The 18,472-nt window shown below is 38.7% G+C and overlaps 1 protein-coding gene across 5 annotated transcripts in view; it reads left to right on the top strand.

Moving 5' to 3' along the window:
* NTM (neurotrimin) overlaps window positions 1–18,472 on the top strand; it is a 1,253,923-nt gene that overhangs the window by 1,056,797 nt on the left and 178,654 nt on the right. For all 5 annotated transcript variants that reach the window (XM_020963803.2, XM_020963806.2, XM_078147098.1 and 2 more), the window contains one exon: window positions 4,533–4,658. In XM_020963803.2, coding sequence (XP_020819462.1) covers window positions 4,533–4,658 — 126 coding nt within the window. The remainder of the gene's footprint in view (window positions 1–4,532; window positions 4,659–18,472) is intronic.

Raw genomic sequence — 18,472 nt, 5'->3', positions numbered from 1 at the left:
ATAAAACTGGCACTTATGAGGTGTTTTCCAGTTTACAAAGTTCGTGGCATTCTTTTTTGTTGTTGTTGTTGTTGTTGTTGTTTTAGGCAATGGGGTTAAGTGACTTGCCCAGGGTCACACAGCTAGTAAGTATCATGTGTCTGAGGCCAGATTTGAACTCAGTTCCTCCTGAATCCAGGGCCGGTGCTCCATCCACTGCGCCACCGAGCTGCCCCTTCATGGCAGTCTTATGAAGAAGGTAATGCAAGTGCTATTGTCTTCAGTGTCCAAAAGGGAAACTGAGACTCAGAGTATGTTGCTTCTCCTAGTTTTCATGAATCATAGATGATAGAGCCAATTTCAGGCTTCCCAATGATTGTTATTGTTGTTCAGTCATTTCGGTCATGTCCAATTCTTCATGACCCCATTTGGGATTTTCCTTGGCAAACATACTAGAGAGGTTTGTCATTTCCTTCTTTTATGGATGAGTAATTGGAGGCAAATAGGGTTAAATGACTTGCTCAGGGTCACATAGCTAGTATCTGAGACTGGATTTGAATTCAGGAAGATGAGTTTTCCTGATTCCAAGTCCAGTGCTCTATCCACCGTACCACCCAGCTGTATCTCCTAGTGACAGGGCCTTTTTGTACCATTCCACTCTGTCTTTCGTACAGGGGAATGACAGCATAATATAATGAATAGAATGCTGGATTTGGAATAAGAAGAATGTTTTTAAATCTATACTATGCTACTTAGTACCAAATGTGACCTTGGCCAGATCACTTTGAACTGTACCTCTGCATCTTCACCTGTAAAATAAAAGGATTGGAATAAATTATTTCTAAGGGACACTTCCACTTTAAAATTCTATTTAAAACCCTAATATATTCCAAGGTGAGTAGGTCAAAATATACAGAAGGAAGCATGGAATCAAAGGATCATAGAACTGGAGCTAGCATTCAGGCCCAAGCCCTCTTTTTTTTTTAATTTAAATTTTAAAAACTTGCTTTTTTACAAAAAATTATCTTTTGCTCTTAAAACTCTCCTACTCCCAATTTAGCAAATGGAAAGGAAAACCTTTAGAACAAATAGGCACGGCCAAATGAAACAAATCCCCACTTTGGCCAAGTCCAAAAATGTATGTCTCCTTCACAATTTGAAGTCAACTACCTCTCCTGCAGGAGCATGTTTCAATCTTGGTTTCTGTAGAATTGTGGGATATACAGCTAATAAATGTTTGAGGGAGGATTAAAACTGAGGTCTTCCAGACTCCAAGGCTAGCACTTATCAATGATGCTACCTAACTAGTGCCCTCCTCTGTTTACTTATCTGTGTGAAAGGCAGAGAGGCATAGTGGGTAGCGAGCTGGCCAGGAAGAGCAAAGTTCAAGTATTTAGCCTTTGACTGTGCTAGCAGATGCGTGTCTGCCTTAGCAAGTCACTTAGACTCTCACTGCTCCAGGGAACTCTCAGACTACAAATTAAAGAGAAGGTGCCTATTTACCTTGGTGGTAGGAATTTTCTTACCTAGGGGTTTCTAATATCAATGAAATCACAGGCTTAATTAAAATCTAGTAACTGTGTACATGACATTACCCTCAAATAGAATATAAGTTTCTTGAGATCAGGGACTTTTTTTTTTAGTCTTTTGTTCTCAGCATCTGACATACCATATGACACAGTCCAACTCTTTGTGACCCCTTTGGGGGTTTTCTTGGCAAAGATACCGGAGTGGTTTGCCATTACTTTCTCCAGTTCATTTGACAGATGAGGAAACTGAGGCAAAATGGGTTAAGTGACTTGCCCAGGATCACACTGCTAGACGTTTAATACTTACTGAATAACGGAAGGAAGGAAGGAAGGAAGGAAGGAAGGAAGGAAAGAAGGAAGGAAGGAAGGAAGGAAGGAAGGAAGGAAGGAAGGAAGGAAGGAAGGAAGGAAGGAAGGAAGGAAGGAAGGAAGGAAGGAAGGAAAGAAGGAAGGGAGGGAAGGAAGGAAAAAAGACCCCTCTGAAATAGCTCTCTACAACCTGAATCAGTCTTGAAAGGACACCAAGCATAAATGTAGGCCTGGACCAATAAGTTGGGTTCTTTCCAGCTACAAGCAAGAGGACAATTCTAGATAATTCTTGGAACTCAGAGTGTGACCTTCTCACTTAATACACTCATTGGTCTGAAAGATCTGGCCATAACCACCTTCTCTTTCACTTGGGGATTGTCCATTGTTCTCTAGTGTGTGATTGGAAGATTAGCTATCATTACTGTTTTATCCCAGTAAAAAGCTGGGAAAATGAACTCCCAGCAGGCCTTTCCCTAGCGTGAGTAATTCATTACCCACCTTGATTTCCACTTAAAATGTACTCTAACTACACTTCCAACTACAAACTCTAAATCACCCTGTGTTCACAAAGTCCATCATTTTTTATTTTATGGCATGGCGTTGGCGTGACATAATCCCTTCCAGAGCATCTCCGAGTGCTTTTACAGATCAATAAATTACTTACCTGTGCATTGGAGGGAATGTTTGCAAGGCCAGCACAGACATTTTGTAGTCAGTCTGGCCTCCAAAAAAATAAGCAAGGCTTTTGTGGATGGCAGGCAGTGTAAGATGGGCTGGAGGAAAGGAATGTGGATAGGGTAGATAGGAGACTGGCCCCAGAAGAACTCTAGGGGTAGAAATGTACCCAAAGGATAATCTTTATCAGGATCTTGTTTTAAAATTCTAGTCCTCTTGCCCCTCTCACTTTGGAATTTGGGGTTCTTCATGATATGGACAATGAATAATGGATATAGAAGTACATTTTCAAATCAAATGGTAAATCATTAATCAAATGTCATGGTGACCTCTAAGATTTAATCTCCATTTTAATATGACAGGTTTATAAATTAGAATGGTACATTTTAAGAGCTACACAAAGCCTGGATACCCGTGTCCATTACCCTCATGTAGGCCAATCGTGTTATGGGTTTTCTTTTCTTTTCACCTTTCCTACTGCCTAACACACACACACACACGCATACACACACACACACTTCATACTGCCTCTTTCTCCATTCTAAGATAAAATGATCTGATTTTAAATTAGCAAAGAGAGAAAGGCAAACTGTGTTAACAAGAGAGAAACTGTGTGTTATACCATCCTTTTCAGGGTAAGGTCCCTTATAAGATAAAAAGCATATACTAATAGGCAGGGATTATTCTTAGAAAACATCAAACCATCAGCAAACTGTCAAAATATATGATTTATGAGCTAAAAAATAAATCTGCACCACCATTCAAGAAAGTAGCCCATGGCCCATTAGGGCAACTGACTACCCATCACTCATCTTTTCAGTGGGGTCAACTCCACTGAATTTAAATTTCAGAATAATTTTCTAGGGTTACTTACTAGAAAGAGTGGAAAGGATTCTTTGAAGTAGCCTACTCTTAACAAAGGGAAGATCTCTAAAAAAAGTAGTAAATCCAATTATTGGGAGATGCTTATACTATAGTAAAAAATGCACTGATTTGGAGGCAGATGACCTAGGTTCAAATCCCGACTCAACCACTTACTGCCTGTGATTGTACTTACTACTTTCAGCAAAGCACTTAAGCTTTCTGGCCTCTAGTTTTCTCATCCAGAAAATAAACAGTTTGGACTAGATGAACTTCATATTTCCTTCTAACTTTAAATCTATGGTTTTGTGAAATTCAGGGGAAGTAGCTAGAGTGTAGTAGCAAAGGCACTGAATTTGGATCCAATGAATGTGAATTTTAATCCTACGTCTGTCACTTATTAGCTCTGTGATTGTGGCAAATTAAATACATTTCTTGAGTTTTTCTTTTCTCATGCATAAAATGGGGATAAAAATGCTAGTAGTATACACTTCATAATTATAAGTTAGGATCAAATGAGATATTGTTTGGAAGAATGTTTGCAAATGTTAATATACTTTACTACTATAATATATTAATGGTGTATTCATTCCTTCCTATATAAGTAATTAATATTATAATTCTACTTATTAATATTATTATTACAAATGGGGAAGCTATGTAGTAATATGTAGGCATAGAGGATTTGCTTGTTCCATACACAACCAGTGTCAACACTAATAGGTCCAAAATTAAGCAAAAATACAATCAACAAACATTTATTAAACACGTATTTTGTTCAAGGTAACATACTTTATATTAACAGAGAAATGAAAACAAAGACAAATTCCTTTCCCTCAAGGAATTTACATTCTACTAGACCTGTGAGTTTGGCATCCCACTTAAGGTATGCAAGAAGAGACATTTTTACATGATTGAGCATAAGGAGACTCCCTTTTCTGAGATCTGAACTATACAGATTCCTATTCAAACTACCTGATTTGAATTTAGGGGAAAAGTAGAAGTCAAATATGTTGTATGACTTTTCTTTTGGTTTTAAAGCTGTTTATCATGTTTCTTGCTGACAGTTCTCTCATATAAGCAAAGTCTACAGTTTATTCTGGAAATTATCATGTGAAGCAAACCATAAAATATATTGCCAATATTTTGATTCTCCTCTTACTTCTTTTGTTTTTACAGTATCTCCAAAAATCATAGAGATTTCCTCAGATATCTCCATTAATGAAGGCAGCAATATCAGCCTCACCTGCATAGCAACAGGTAGACCAGAACCTACAGTTACTTGGAGACATATCTCTCCCACTGGTAAGAAAATCAGAGATTGCCTATTGAATGGGGGTGGGGAGAAATAGAGAGTTTGGGGGGAGGGAATTGTTGTGTGAAGTAGTAACAATGAACAGTAGTAGGTTGCCCTATACAGAAGGTTCAGAAATGGCACTCCCTGGTAAATGTGGCCTGGGCCAATGCAAATTTGGCAGGATTGTCAATTTTTTTTTTGAAATTCTGAAAATAAGTTTAAAATCATCTGCAATGCTATGTTGTTGAAGACCTCAGAAATAATCATATAAGTAATTTCTTTAGTCCCCTGGTGAGTATATTTCAAAAGTATGCCAATGGAATATCTCAGATACAGGTTTATTATATACCAAGGTTTATTGGAAATATGATGGTCCTCACTGGTAAGGGTGATGCAGCGGACATGTGTAATTGGCTATACTATTGGGTAAGAAAGGCAGATATATGTACAGTGATTGATAGTGGACCAAAAGTGCCCATTTTTCTAAAAAAGAAAATTATCTAGGAATGACTAGATTACTGTGGATAAGACTGTGTACTAAGATTTTGTGGACAAAATCCTCTGGACTTGTGGTTTACCTGACCCTATGAAATAAGGTAGTGTGTTCGTCCTCCTTATTCTACAAAAATTTAGAGAAATCTTGGCTAAATTTTACTAATTTGATCAAACGTTTCAGTCAGCACAGTCCAAGTGATATTTTTGGACTCTATGGCTAACAGGTAAAACAAGCCAAAAACAAAAACTTTAGGGCTTCAGGGACTAAGTTTTATGTGGATATGTTTTAGTGAGAGCAACCTTAAATAATTTCATTACTTATTCCTCATTAATATAAAGTAAGGTACAGCAAATGATGTTTGCTGAATGATGCAAGTTTTAGGCTTCTGGGGAATAAATTGGTCTAAGATGGTTTGCTTGATATCTTATGTCCCAGTTTGGATGGGAACAGCTATTCTTGGTGTAGTCCTTCCCACAAGCTTCCAAGAATGAATGAAATTTCTCCCTGAAGTAAGGGAATTAGTGATCCCACTGTGTGGAGTTTGGGGAATGAGAGATTATGAGATCCTGCAGCTACATGAAGTTTGGGGCACTGAAAAACAGTCAGGAAAGGAAAGACTGTTTAAGGGGGCCCAGATGTCCACTGCAGACAAAAAGGACACCCCAACTAGAACATCAACCATAACAAAACACCAATAGAAGACATGTTCCCTATTGTCTGTGAATGCAAGCTGCTGAGGGCATCTTCTATCTTCCTCTTTTCACTCCCCCTCCATCTGCTGAGATGGAGATTTTTTTTTCTCTCTAGAGGTTTTCATTCCCTTGAGTTCATTCTCTGTTGTTTTGCTGAGTATGACTATAAATGCTATCTGAGTGTGCTAAAAAAGGTATCTCTGAAAAGGGTGTTATATTTTTACAGAATACATAAAATAAGATCCTAATCCTAGTTTAGTGGCAAAGTGAATCACCTGGGCATATATTCTGTGGGCCATTTATCCTGTAGGTTTCATAGCTAAACTCCCAAGGGAAGAATTGAGATAAAATCTGGGACTTTCTTTCTATCTATCCCTCAGACTGCCTTAGCCTGTCTTTCATTTCTGTTGGTTTTAATTACCAGGTGTGGCACACAGAAAGAGGCTAAGTGTTTCCTCTCAGCCTTCTCAAATGTTGAAAGAGACAGACAGACTGAAAGACAGAGAGAGACAGAGCAACACAGAGAGATAGAGACAGAGAGACAGAAAGACAGAGATAGAAAGAAAGAGAACAACTAGAGGAGGAAGTCCCACCCTAATTGACTCAGGAGGCAGAAACAGGACAGTCAGTGGAAAGACAACTATGGGCTACATAGGAAAAAGAAGAGAAGGTAATCCTTTCTTCCTTCAGACATGGTTATTTCCAGCTTCTCAAATGCCAGGACACTTTTCAGGCCTTTGACTATATTCCCTATTGCTTTAAGGGGACAGAAACAGAGAAAGATATGGGTGAAAGGCATTAAACTTTTTTAAAAAATGCACTTATTGGTTCATTTTTTCTCTGTATGTCATTTTGGGGTGGGGTGGGAAAGAATCCTGATCTGCCTCCCAGATTGAACCTTTGGAACACAGAAAAACAGACCTTTGACCCTGTCTGACAAGCCTCTGCACTCTCCCCCTCCCTCAGCCTCTCTGCTTTGAGGAAGACGTGTTTTACTGTCTGTCCTTTGTGAACTTCATTTATCATTCAGTTGCTCAGAATTCATCTTCCCGTTAGTGATCTTGTCATTTACATTGTTATAGCCACTGTTTGTATTATTATGTTGTTTCTAGGTTATTTCATCCTTCATCTGTTCATACAAATATTTTCATGTTTCTCTAAATAACTAATGTTTTGTAAGTTATTTACTTCATAGTGGTATTGTATTGCATTCATATGTTGATTTTTAATGATTCATCTATCAATGGCGGCCCATTTTATTCCCAGTTCTTTGTAACGTAAATATTGCTATTATGAATATTTTGGTGTACCTCAGACCTTGGTTTTTGTCTTTGAGATTCTTAGGGTGTTTATCCCAATAGTGAAAGCACTAGGTTAAAGAGGATGGGCAGTTTAATCATTTTATTTCCAATTTGATACAGAGAATGGTTGCACCAATTCACAAACCCACCAACAGTTAGTGTTTATGAAGCATTTCTTCCTAAAATCCAATAAACATTCCCTGTTCTCAGTTCTGAGTCATCTTTGCCAGTTTATTAGGTATGAGGTAAAATACTGAAATTGTTTTAGCTTATGTTTCTCTTACTATTTGTGTTTTGGACCATATTTTCATATAGTCATTTTAAATTTTCAGTTCTTTTGAAAACTGTTCTAATGAGAACTTTGACAACTTATCTAATGAGAAATGGCTCCTACTGACATAGATATTTGTGTCATTTTCCTATGTATCTTGGATATTAGGCATTTATTGGTAATTGATGACAATCTTTGTCCCACTCTATAATTTCTCCTTTCATTGATTTCATTCATGCAAAAGACTCTTAATTTGACACAATAGAATTTGTGTTTTGTCTTTTATTTTTGTTTCATTAAGCATTTTCTCCTTAACCATAGCTGCCAAAGTTAACTTCTCATATTCTCTTCTATTTAAAAACAAATGATGTGTGGCCTTTTATATAGAGATTCCATATTCATTTTAAATTCATTGTGGTATATGGTATGAGAACTTGGCCCAAGCCTAATTTCTGCTGAACGGTTTACCATTTTTCTCAGTAGTTCTTATAAAAAAGAGAGGCCTTCCATAGAGTAGTGTATGTTCTGGGTTTGATCAAGTACTGGGTTCCCAATTTTGATGGCTTCAATTCCTTACATTTCTGGTTTGTTCCCCTGATCTACTTTTCATCATATTAACCAGTATCCAATAACTTTTTTATGATGATCATTTTATATTACAATGCCAATGATGCTAAGTCATAAAACTCTGGAGGCTTAGAAATCACTGTTGTCATTCCCACATCTTTAACCCTGATGCTCCTTCCAGTAAGCAAAGGAATAAAAGAGATTACTCACATAGTTGTCATCTTGCTTTGAAGTTCATGTGGAATTGAACAAGCAAACAACGGTAAACCCAATCAGGTGTTTGAGGCCCCATTGAGGGATTTCATGCTACCTAAATCTGCTACAGGTGTATGTGAGATGGAGGGGTAGTCCAAACTGATTTATAAAGTCTAGGTGGGGAAGATCCACTCAGCTCTGCCTTAAACACCTAAGGATATCAAATCAACATGACTGTCAGAATATTTATCATTCTCAGGTTGCATTTATGGTAGGAATTCTCAGCCTTATGTATCCTTTCACCTTTCCAGTTCTCCTTTGTCTTCCTTTTCTTTGATCATAACTCTGGGCAGGGCTCTCTTTGTCTGCTAGTGTAGTTCTTTTTTTCTCCTTAGCACAGCTTTTCTTTTTGTCTTACTCTCCTGATTTCTCTCTGTGTTCTAAATTTTTTTCTTGCAGTCTCCCATGTGGTTCAATTTGCTTTCCCCCCATTTTTCTCTCCCCTACACCTTCTGTACTCTCTCTCTCTCTCTCTCTCTCTCTCTCTCTCTCTCTCTCTCTCTCTCTCTCTCTCTCTCTCCTCTCTCACTCTCCCTCTCTCTCTCTCTCTCTCTCTCCCCTTAAAATTTCATGTTGCTCTGTTTTAGAGCCTTCTTTTCTCTCTTACTACCATCCAGCAGATTTATTTCCCCAGGGGACCTTTACCTGAGCTTAGACCAGATGTTTCCATTTTACCGAGGTCTTAACTTCTGTGGAAACAGACGATGTATCAAGGGGAGAGGAGGGGGATAATCAGAATCTGCCTGTGGATCTGAGTGATCCAAATGAACAGCTTTTCCAGACCTCTGGTCCAGATTAGCTCTCCAAATTCAAACTGATGAGCACTGACAGAAATCAGCTAATCACCTCAGAACTCACCATGGCTTCTTATTTCCTGATCACTGATTATTTGGAGATAGGAGGCATGTTTCTGAGTTGGTGCCAAACCTGAACTTGAAACTGAATACTCATAGTAGGAAGGTGTTCATCTTTTATTAACTACTTTAAAAGCATGAGTTTTTCACATGTACAGGCACAGGTCTGAGGTTTCTCACAGCAAAAGACAGACTGTATCTTTTCATAGCTTAGTAACAAATTGTGGTTATTTTGACACTGCTCCTCTAATCTTATACCTGTGGAAGCTTGTCCTATCTTATGTGGTTCCATCAAGGTCTTCCTGAAACACATACCCATTTGTTCCCTAAACCTGAAACAATTTTAGAGATAAAGAACTTGGTAGCCTAGGTCTTATGCTGCTATCTCATCTCTCTGCCTTACTCCATTCATTCTATTTTAAAAAAAAGGAAAAAAAAAGAAGTAGCTGGTGACTAAAGCACTGGGAGTTCAAATCCAGCCTTAGAGACTAGCTGTGTGACCCTGGACAAGTTCTTTATTCTTTATTTTTGTCTCAGTTTCCTCAACTGAAAAATGAGGTTACTAATAGCACCAACTTTGCAGGGTTATAGTGAAGACTGACTGAGATAATATTTGTAAATAGAACCTGGCATAGTGTCTGGTACATAGTAGGTTTTAAATAAATGCTTATTCCCTTCTCTCTTCTCAACATAAGAAATACCATAGTGGGACAGTTCCCTGGTCCTTTAGCCCATCATTTTGTCTCTGACAGAATCACCAAGGCAGGATTTGCTGTGACATGTTGCGGTTGCCTTATTAATGCCTACTTTAAACTGTGCATGTGAAAACACTTCATCACAAACTACAATGTGCTATACAAATGGAAAGAAGCATTGTTGTGGTAGTCCAGAAAACCTTTCTGGCTTAGGGCTCTCACTTTCACCGTGATACCAGTCTCTCTTCTCTAAATGCGTTCCTTACTCTTGCCTGGCACTCCCTCCCTTTTCTGAAATCTTTTATTCCGTTAAAGTTTTGAGTTAGAAACTGCCAGGCACTAAGCAACCTCAAGAATTAATGCATCCTTGGCAATGGCATGAGGAGAGAAACCAATCAGATGTCAGAGGCCTGGGCCACCATTATATGCCACCTGTCCCTCACTGGGATTGCAAAGATGATCTATTATGTGAGATGGATCCAGACGTCCCCATCACTAAGAGGAATGATAAGAGACTGACATCACCCAGGTACCAGGTCAGGAAGTGCCTCTCAGAGGACCACTGAACTTTATTGCCTAAAGATCACAGGTTCAAGATTATTTCACCCAAGGCTCAGACTCCCTCCATTGGCTGAGCCAAAGATGAATCCTATTTTTCTCCTGAGATCTAGTTATATCTTCATCCCTTGGATGATTATGATGCAGATATAATCCTTTACCCCATTTCCCCACAATCCCTTCCTCATGCTCCTGGATATCTCAGTTAAGCCACAAATTTTCTCTCTTGAATTAAAATACACAAAATAGAGACTTATTGCTTTTAGTTTTACTAGCTGGGGTTTTTTCCTATGAAAACCTGGAGGTCTCCAAACATCTGGCAAAATTATGACAATTATCATTTTTGGTTGTTGTTATAACCTAAACATTCTATCCATGAGTCACTCAATATGCATCTGTCTACAATGGAGTTAGCTAAACTTTTTGTGAATTTGTATGTTCATCCAACTTGATAACCTTTAGAGGAAGATGTGTTCCATACATTTCTTACCTGTACCAGTGAAGTCATCTTTCTTTCATTTGTAATTAATTTACCACTTCCCCAATTTAATGGTACACACTAGAATTATCTCAAAGGCTCATCTTTACTTGTCTATGAAGTTTCTCTTTCATGGTAGGTGCCTTTTGGGAAAAAAAACAAAAATTCTAGAATGGCATGATCATAAGAGCCCAAAACAAAGCTTAGCTGGTGGTGATTCTCTCTCTCTCTCTCTCCCTGTCCCTCTCCCCCTCCCTCCTTCTCTCTCTCTCCCTCCCTCCCTCCTTCTCTCTCTCTCTCTCTCTTCTCTCTCTCTCTCTCTCTCTCTCTATATATATATATATATATATATATATATATATATATATACACACATATATATACACACATATATATACACACATATATATGAGATATATATATACACAAACAATATATGTACATACATATATACGTACATACAAACTTCTCCAGTCATCCTGATCTATATCTTGCCACTTGACCCATGAGTCAGAAGAGAAAATGAGGCTGATGACTTTGCACAGCCCTTACTCACTCAATTCCAATTCATTTGCATGTCATGGTATCACATCCCTGATGTCATGTTCCTCTTTGAAAAGGAAGGACAAACATCAACATACATGCATACATACATACATACACATGCATACATACTTATTTCACTAAAATATATAACTGTATTAAGCATATGTTCATATACAGACACAGTTATTAAATTTTATTCTCTTGAGCACAGTTTTTCTATTGAGATCAGACTTAAAAGGGTCCATAGGAAGGATAGGATACCACATTCTAAAACTGCACAGGTTTTAGAATCCTTCCATATTCAGGAAGGAAGGGAAATGCTCAAGAATAAAATTCTCAGGATACAGCAGAAAACAATTAGATTGGGAAAGAAAAATGAGAGTTGTCTGAATGGACTAATATGGATGCACAGAGGATTTTTAACCAACTTAGATTTTAAAGAAAAATGCACAGAAGATAAAAGCAATATTGGGTAACTAAAGATGAATTTGTATCAGAGTGTGACATGACCCTATTAAATAGTAGCTAGAATGCATGAACTGAGGCTAGTTAGGGGAACTAAAGGTAACCAAAAAAAGTTTTTTTTTCTTTGCTATATTGTAAGAAAAGAGAGGATCAATGGAAGGAATTGGACTTTTGCTTAGGCAACCTTAAGCAAAATGGGAAGATGAGGCAAAGGATATATGGGACAGTAATAACTGAGAAGAGAAAGAAAGAATAACTGCTCAATTCTTTTTCTTTGCTAATGAGATTGACCATTGCCCTGGAAATGACAAAACAAAACTGATTCTTGGGGTATTGATGTCCAAGATAAATAAGAAAATAGTAAGAAACCCTCTAGCCACTCTTCATTAATCCAAGTCCTATGGCCCAGATGAACTATATCTTTAGGTTGTGAAAGAGCAAATGAAAGTGATTGCTCAGCTCATATCAGTTATATTGAAAATATGGCAGAAAACACAAGAGGAACCACAAGATTGGAGAAGGGCAAATATTGTCCCAATTTGCAAAAAGAAAAAAGAATAGAATCTGCAAACTTATAAGCCAGGGTATTCAACTTGAATTCCTGAGAAAATGCTAGAATGGTCATTCATTAAAGAGATAGTTAAAGAACATCTGGGAAGGGAAGTGGTCATTTCAAAGAGCCAACATGGTTTCATTCAGAATGGGTCATGGTAGGCTATCCTTTGTTTCCTTTTTTTTTTTTTTGGATAACAATGCTATATTTGTAGATGAGGGGTAAATGCAGTAGCTATATGATTTATGTAGTTTTGGCGCAGCAGTTGATAAAGTATAGGTGTCATGGTAGACAGAGTTCTAAGCCTGGAGTCAGAAAGACCTGAGTTCCAATCAGCCTCAGATATTTACTAGGTGTTTGACCCTGGGCAAGTCACTTAACCTCTGTCTGCCTCAGTTTCCTCTACTATGAAGTGAGGATAATAATAGCACTAACCTCACAGGATTGTTAAATTGATCAAATGAGATATTTATAAAGTGCCTGGCACACAGCAAGTGCTTAATTTTTATTCCTTTCCCTTCATACTCTTTCTCTGGGAAAATGTGGAATAAACAATAATACAAGTAGGTGGAGTCAAAACTGGTTAAATATCCAGATTCAAAGAGTAATGGCTCTATATCAACTTGACAAGAATTCTCTGGAGAAATACCCCCCAGGGATCTGTGCCGTTAAACGTCTTTATCTACCCTATTGCTTTTTAACATTTTCATCATTGAACGGAATAAAGATGTCGATGGCACGCGCATAAAATTTTCAGATGACCCAGAGCTCAAAGGATATATAGCTAACAGTTTGAATGAAAAAATTAGGATCCCAAAAGACTGTGACAGTATAGAGTAGGCTGAACTTCAGATGTAATTCAATAAAGAGAAAAATGAACTGTTATAATTTAAGGTTAAAAAAAAATTAAACTTCCCAAATATAGGATGGGGGAAGGCAAGGTTAAATAATTGCATGCTTTTTTTTGGGGGGGGGCATAAAAAATCCAGGAGTTTTAATTGACTACAAACTCAATCAAGCTTTCAAAATCAATGATTCCATGAGTTAGTCAGCCTATAGATTCCTGGATCCATGCTTAGGTTATGTCTATAATGCTCCTCAAAATACTTAGATCTCATACCAGCCTAATAAGAGTCAATGAAGGGACTAGAAAGAACTAAGTGGGGCATGTTAGGGCTCTGTGAGATTTTAACAGAGACTCTCTGAACATCTCTAACATCATCTTTGTCATGATAATACCATTTCCTAAGATGAATTAAGTTATCTAGCCTCATTGCCCCTGGGATGGGGTGGGGAGATGATGGTGGAGGGGATGGGAGGGAAAGGTTAAACTTCTCAAATTTGGAAACTCATTTATTTTATACTGGGAAGAATTCTCCAATTTCTCTTCTCTTATGCTTAGCTGACACTAATGACCTTCCTTTTTGACCTCATTCAGCACTTTCGTTTTTTACTTCTCTGATTTATATTATGCTATGCATTTTCTATGGGGCAGCTGGGTGGTACAATGGATAGAGTGATGGGCCTGGAATCAGGAAGACTCATCTCCCTGAGTTCAAATCTGGCCTCAGGAAACTTACTAGCTGTGTGACCCTGGACAAGTCACTTAATCCTCTTTGTCTTAGTTTCCTCATCTGTAAAATGATCTGGAGAAGGAAATGGCAAATCACTCCAATATTTTCTTCACAAAGAGTCACGAAGAGTCAAATATAACTTTAAATGATTCAATAACAACATATGTTATCTATATATTTGTCATATCCCCATTGCATAGTAGACTGAAAGTTTCTTGAGAGTACAGACCAGGTCTTATCAAAAACTCTGAGTGTGTTTCTCCCAGCACTAGCAGTGTACTCTGCATACAGTTTGTTGAACTAAATTCAATTCATAAGCGAGGCCTACTAAGCATCCTGCTGATGCTTCTGTTGAAAAGTGTCCATGATTTTCCCTGTTCTCATTGAAGTCTGTAAGCCCTTCCAGGAACTCCCATAATGGGAGAGTTGAAGCAGGCTTCTTATAATCCTTGGAGGAGAGAATCCTTTTCAAGTTCTCCTTCTTGCAGAAACTAAAGTAGATTCACAAATATCTTTAAAGACTGAATTTCTTTGAACTCCATCTTTTCTCATACTACCTCATTTCAATCAGGCTCTCTACTTCTGTGTCTCTTCACTTCATCTTTCAGAGCTCTGCATTCCCCTCAGCTTTGCAGCCCACTGCCCTATGGCCACACCCTTCATTGTTTCACCATCAAACCCATTGTCCTAATTATATAACCCTGAAGACTCAAAAGGTTTGACAATTCCCTTTGCACCTACAAGAGAGAGTTAAGTCATTGATATGGCATGCTCCTTGAATTGGACTGCTCTGGGTAGGGGTGTGAGCAGAGAAGGAACCCAGAGGAACGTGCATTCTAAGCACTTTAATTCCCCTTTTTTCAATGAGTAAAACTGATGTGAGAAGGTAATTAACACATGGGACCTCCTAGCTGCCACAGAAGCTCCCAGTCTGCACTTCCAAGGGAATCGCCAAAAGTACAGAGACCCCTAGAGAAATGTTGGTGTGCTGTGTGTATGAAAGGACACAGAATATTTGGACAAGACTCCATTTGGATGGCCCTATGCCCTGAGGGAATCGTGAAAGAGTTTTTACCCAGGACAGCTGGTTTCTCCTCTGAGACTGAGGAGCTATTGCCTAGTCAATCCCAGGTTCAGAATCCCTGGGTGAAGAATTCTAGGTGGTCTGGAAAAGGGAATTAGTTTTCGTTCTAAAACAGGGAGTCAATTTTCTTTGCCTTTTCTTTTCTTTTTGCTTTTGGGTTGAGATAGGCATTCTAGCACTGTCACCTATTGAGTACTCAGCAAGCAGTAATCTTGGACAAACTTTTTGAAATGTTTGTTGAATCAACAAAGCTTTGTGTTAAGGGATAATTGTGATTTTCACCTACATATGTGGGATTATATGAAACTGTGTAACATTGACTGTTTTGAGGCTGGAGAATAAAGAGAAATTACATTGTTTACACCTCCCCAGAAACCCTAGAGAACTACTCTGAATCAGAAACATTGACAGTGTTCATAATGTATCCCTGCCTATTTGTCAAGGATGGAAAACATTTCAAATGGAAGAAGAGTATTATGGGGATCTGGAACCTACTGAGACTGCATGAGATGGTGTCATCAACATGAAAGACACTAGAGAGTTGCCTCTGGGAGACTGGAGGACTAAAACGTGCATGGACACTCTGCATTGGCCTACCATGTACCTGAAAGGAGCCTTTATTCTTCCATTGACTATGTAGTCAGAACTATCAGCAGCTTCAAAATACTTGATTCAGCATGAACCAGGCCTTAGCTACATTTGTCTGATTGAGGAAGTTGGAACTTTCAGTCAAATCCAGTGAGACCTTTTGGTTAGTGGGAACTAATGCTACATAGGAACTGAGCTAAATTGTAAGCCTAACCATCTCTCCCTGGACTGAGGCAGTTCAGGGGGTTTGTCTCCACAGTATTGGGGAAATTATTTGTAGGTTTGTTCTTGCTTTATCTTTGAAGTAAAAATCCTTTTGTAAGAAATATCCAATTTTAAGTGGTTAAAATAGAATTAGGATTTTAGTCATTGGGCCCCCTAAAATGGGGATGAACTCAGCCTATAAGGCTCAAGCTGATGTCAGAGAAGAGGGACATCCCAAGCACTTCAGCATCTGAAAACTTTGTGGGTACTGGGATTTAAACAGAGCTGGCCTTGAGAGAGTGAGGCCAATCAATCATGTTACACTGGAATGCTCTCCTTCTTACGTCTAGCTTCCAGTTTCCCTGGCTTCCTTCAAGTCTCATCTCAAATCAATCTTCTACAGGAGGACTTAGCCCCCCTCCCCTCTCCACTAGTACATTCCCTCTGACGTTACCTTCCATTTTCATTGTTGATATCTTGGATGTCCCTCGTTATTTCTATGTGGCTTCCTCCATTAGAATGTGAGCTCCTTAAAAGCGGAGACTATTTTGGCCCTTCTTATATCCCCAATGTGTAACACAACGTCCAACACATAGTAAAAGCTTAATAAATTCTCATTGACTGACCAACACTCCTCCAAACCTTAATCCCACCCCCAACAGACTCACAATTTTATTGTCCCTTTTGTCTTATCTGAGGGGAAAGAAGTTGACATCTCTTGTTCAGGGTCATCATAAAAAGACTGTTTAGGAGAGGTAGAATTGAAAACTTTGTTCATGTTATTTCAGATCAAGTTTTTGGTTACTGGATCATTCTCTCTCCAGGATGGATTGGCTTCTCTCATATCTGATCTCCATGGCTTTAATGTTGGGATGGGAGCATCATCCTCATTTGCCAAGTCATTCTTTCCACTTCCAGTCCTCAGAATTAGAGAAACAGAGGAGTCAGTGTGAATAAACCATTGGACTTCCCTTGTATCCCAGGGTATTAAGAGAAACCAAGACCCTCAGAAAGGTCACAGAAAACTAAACCTCCCTGTCTATAGGAGAAGCCCCCAACACTATCCCTCCTCTCAACCTTCACCTCTCTCCCCAGCTATTTGCCATTTATCAGAACTGACAAGGACTCCCTCCTTAGCCAAACAGGACACTGAAGCACTAATTGGCACTGGAGCTATCACAGCTTGAGTTCAACCAGAGCTGGCAGGCACCATGACTCTGATGACAGCTTCGAGAAAAAGTGTCAGGAGCTGAGCTCTGGCATGCGATCAGCTGACTACAACACCCTGGCACTAATGAGCAGGCTGTCAGCACTGGCATCCGTGGCCCCATGTGGCATGGAGATCATTAGGATGGCAGACCAGAGAAACTTTCCCAGCAAAGAGAAACCGGGATGGGAGGAGAAAAAGACAAAATGGAAATAAAGCATAGTCTTACCCACACGTGGAAACCACTCAGTAGGCATGGAGGGGGCAGCAAGATGAAGGGAGGGAAAGAAGGAGGAAAGGATAAAGAAGGGAGGGAGGGAGGGAGGGAGGAAGGAAGGAAGGAAGGAAGGAAGGAAGGAAGGAAGGAAGGAAGGAAGGAAGGAAGGAAGGAAGGAAGGAAGGAAGAGTTTATAACAATTCTAGGTGGATGGTCTAGAAAAGTCTCAAGAATTAAGAATTTTCTGTTTTGGCTGTCCAATAATCAATGCAGATCTTTCAAGTTACAAAGCAAGGGGAGAAACAGTAACTAATTTAACTCTCAAATTGTTAATAAGCTACTGTTACTGGGATTAGAAATAGCATCTTCAAAGGAGCAAATATATAAGGACAGGGGAAGACTTTGAATCTTGGGATTCACGATTTTTGTCACTCTCCTGAATAGTCCTCCTATTTCAAAAATGTATTAGTCATCTCCCTATCATATGCTTAGACTTGAGAATCTTTTGCATAATGATAATAAAATTTACATTCCTCTAATGCTACTCACAACAACATTGTGAAATGGTTCAAATATTATTTTCCCCATTTTTGAAATGAGAAAATTGAGGTTCAGAGAAGTAAATTACTTGCTCAGAGCCACACATGCAGGCTTCACAGGTAAACCTGCTTATGGGAAGTTCAGAGATTTTTCCATTTTATCACACTGCCAAAGGCCTCTAATAAATGGAAAGCTTTTTAAAGACAGGAAATGTGTCAACTTTTATTTCACTAGCTTCAATAGATTGGGGATTTTCCCAATGTGGGTACTCCATCCACTGGTGTAGCTCACAGTCTATCCCTACCTCCTCATGCATGTAACTCTTGCCAATGTCTTCCCACAAATCTTTCACAAGGAGACCATCCAATATGCCTTCTTCTAGACCTCTTCTTTTTAAATTATTTTTTCCCTAAAACTCTTGCACTTGCAGGGATACCAAAGAATCATGCATGTGTACTATTTAACTATTTGCCTTCTTCACCCTATGTGACCCATCCACCTCATTTTCTGTCCATATGTCTCTTTACTTTTATACCTGACATCTCATCCTCCACAATTTTTTCTTGCTAATATGTTCTTTCCATATTTACCAATCACTGATCCATTGGAAGAAAAGAAGCAAGCATTTATTAACTATCTACAATGTGCTAGGCGCTGTGCTGATCCCTTTATAAATA

Source organism: Phascolarctos cinereus, unplaced genomic scaffold (assembly GCF_003287225.1).
Source record: "Phascolarctos cinereus isolate Bilbo 61053 unplaced genomic scaffold, phaCin_HiC Scaffold_726;HRSCAF=1367, whole genome shotgun sequence".
Lineage (NCBI taxonomy): Eukaryota > Metazoa > Chordata > Mammalia > Diprotodontia > Phascolarctidae > Phascolarctos > Phascolarctos cinereus.
This window is presented reverse-complemented; position numbering and strand designations above follow the sequence as displayed.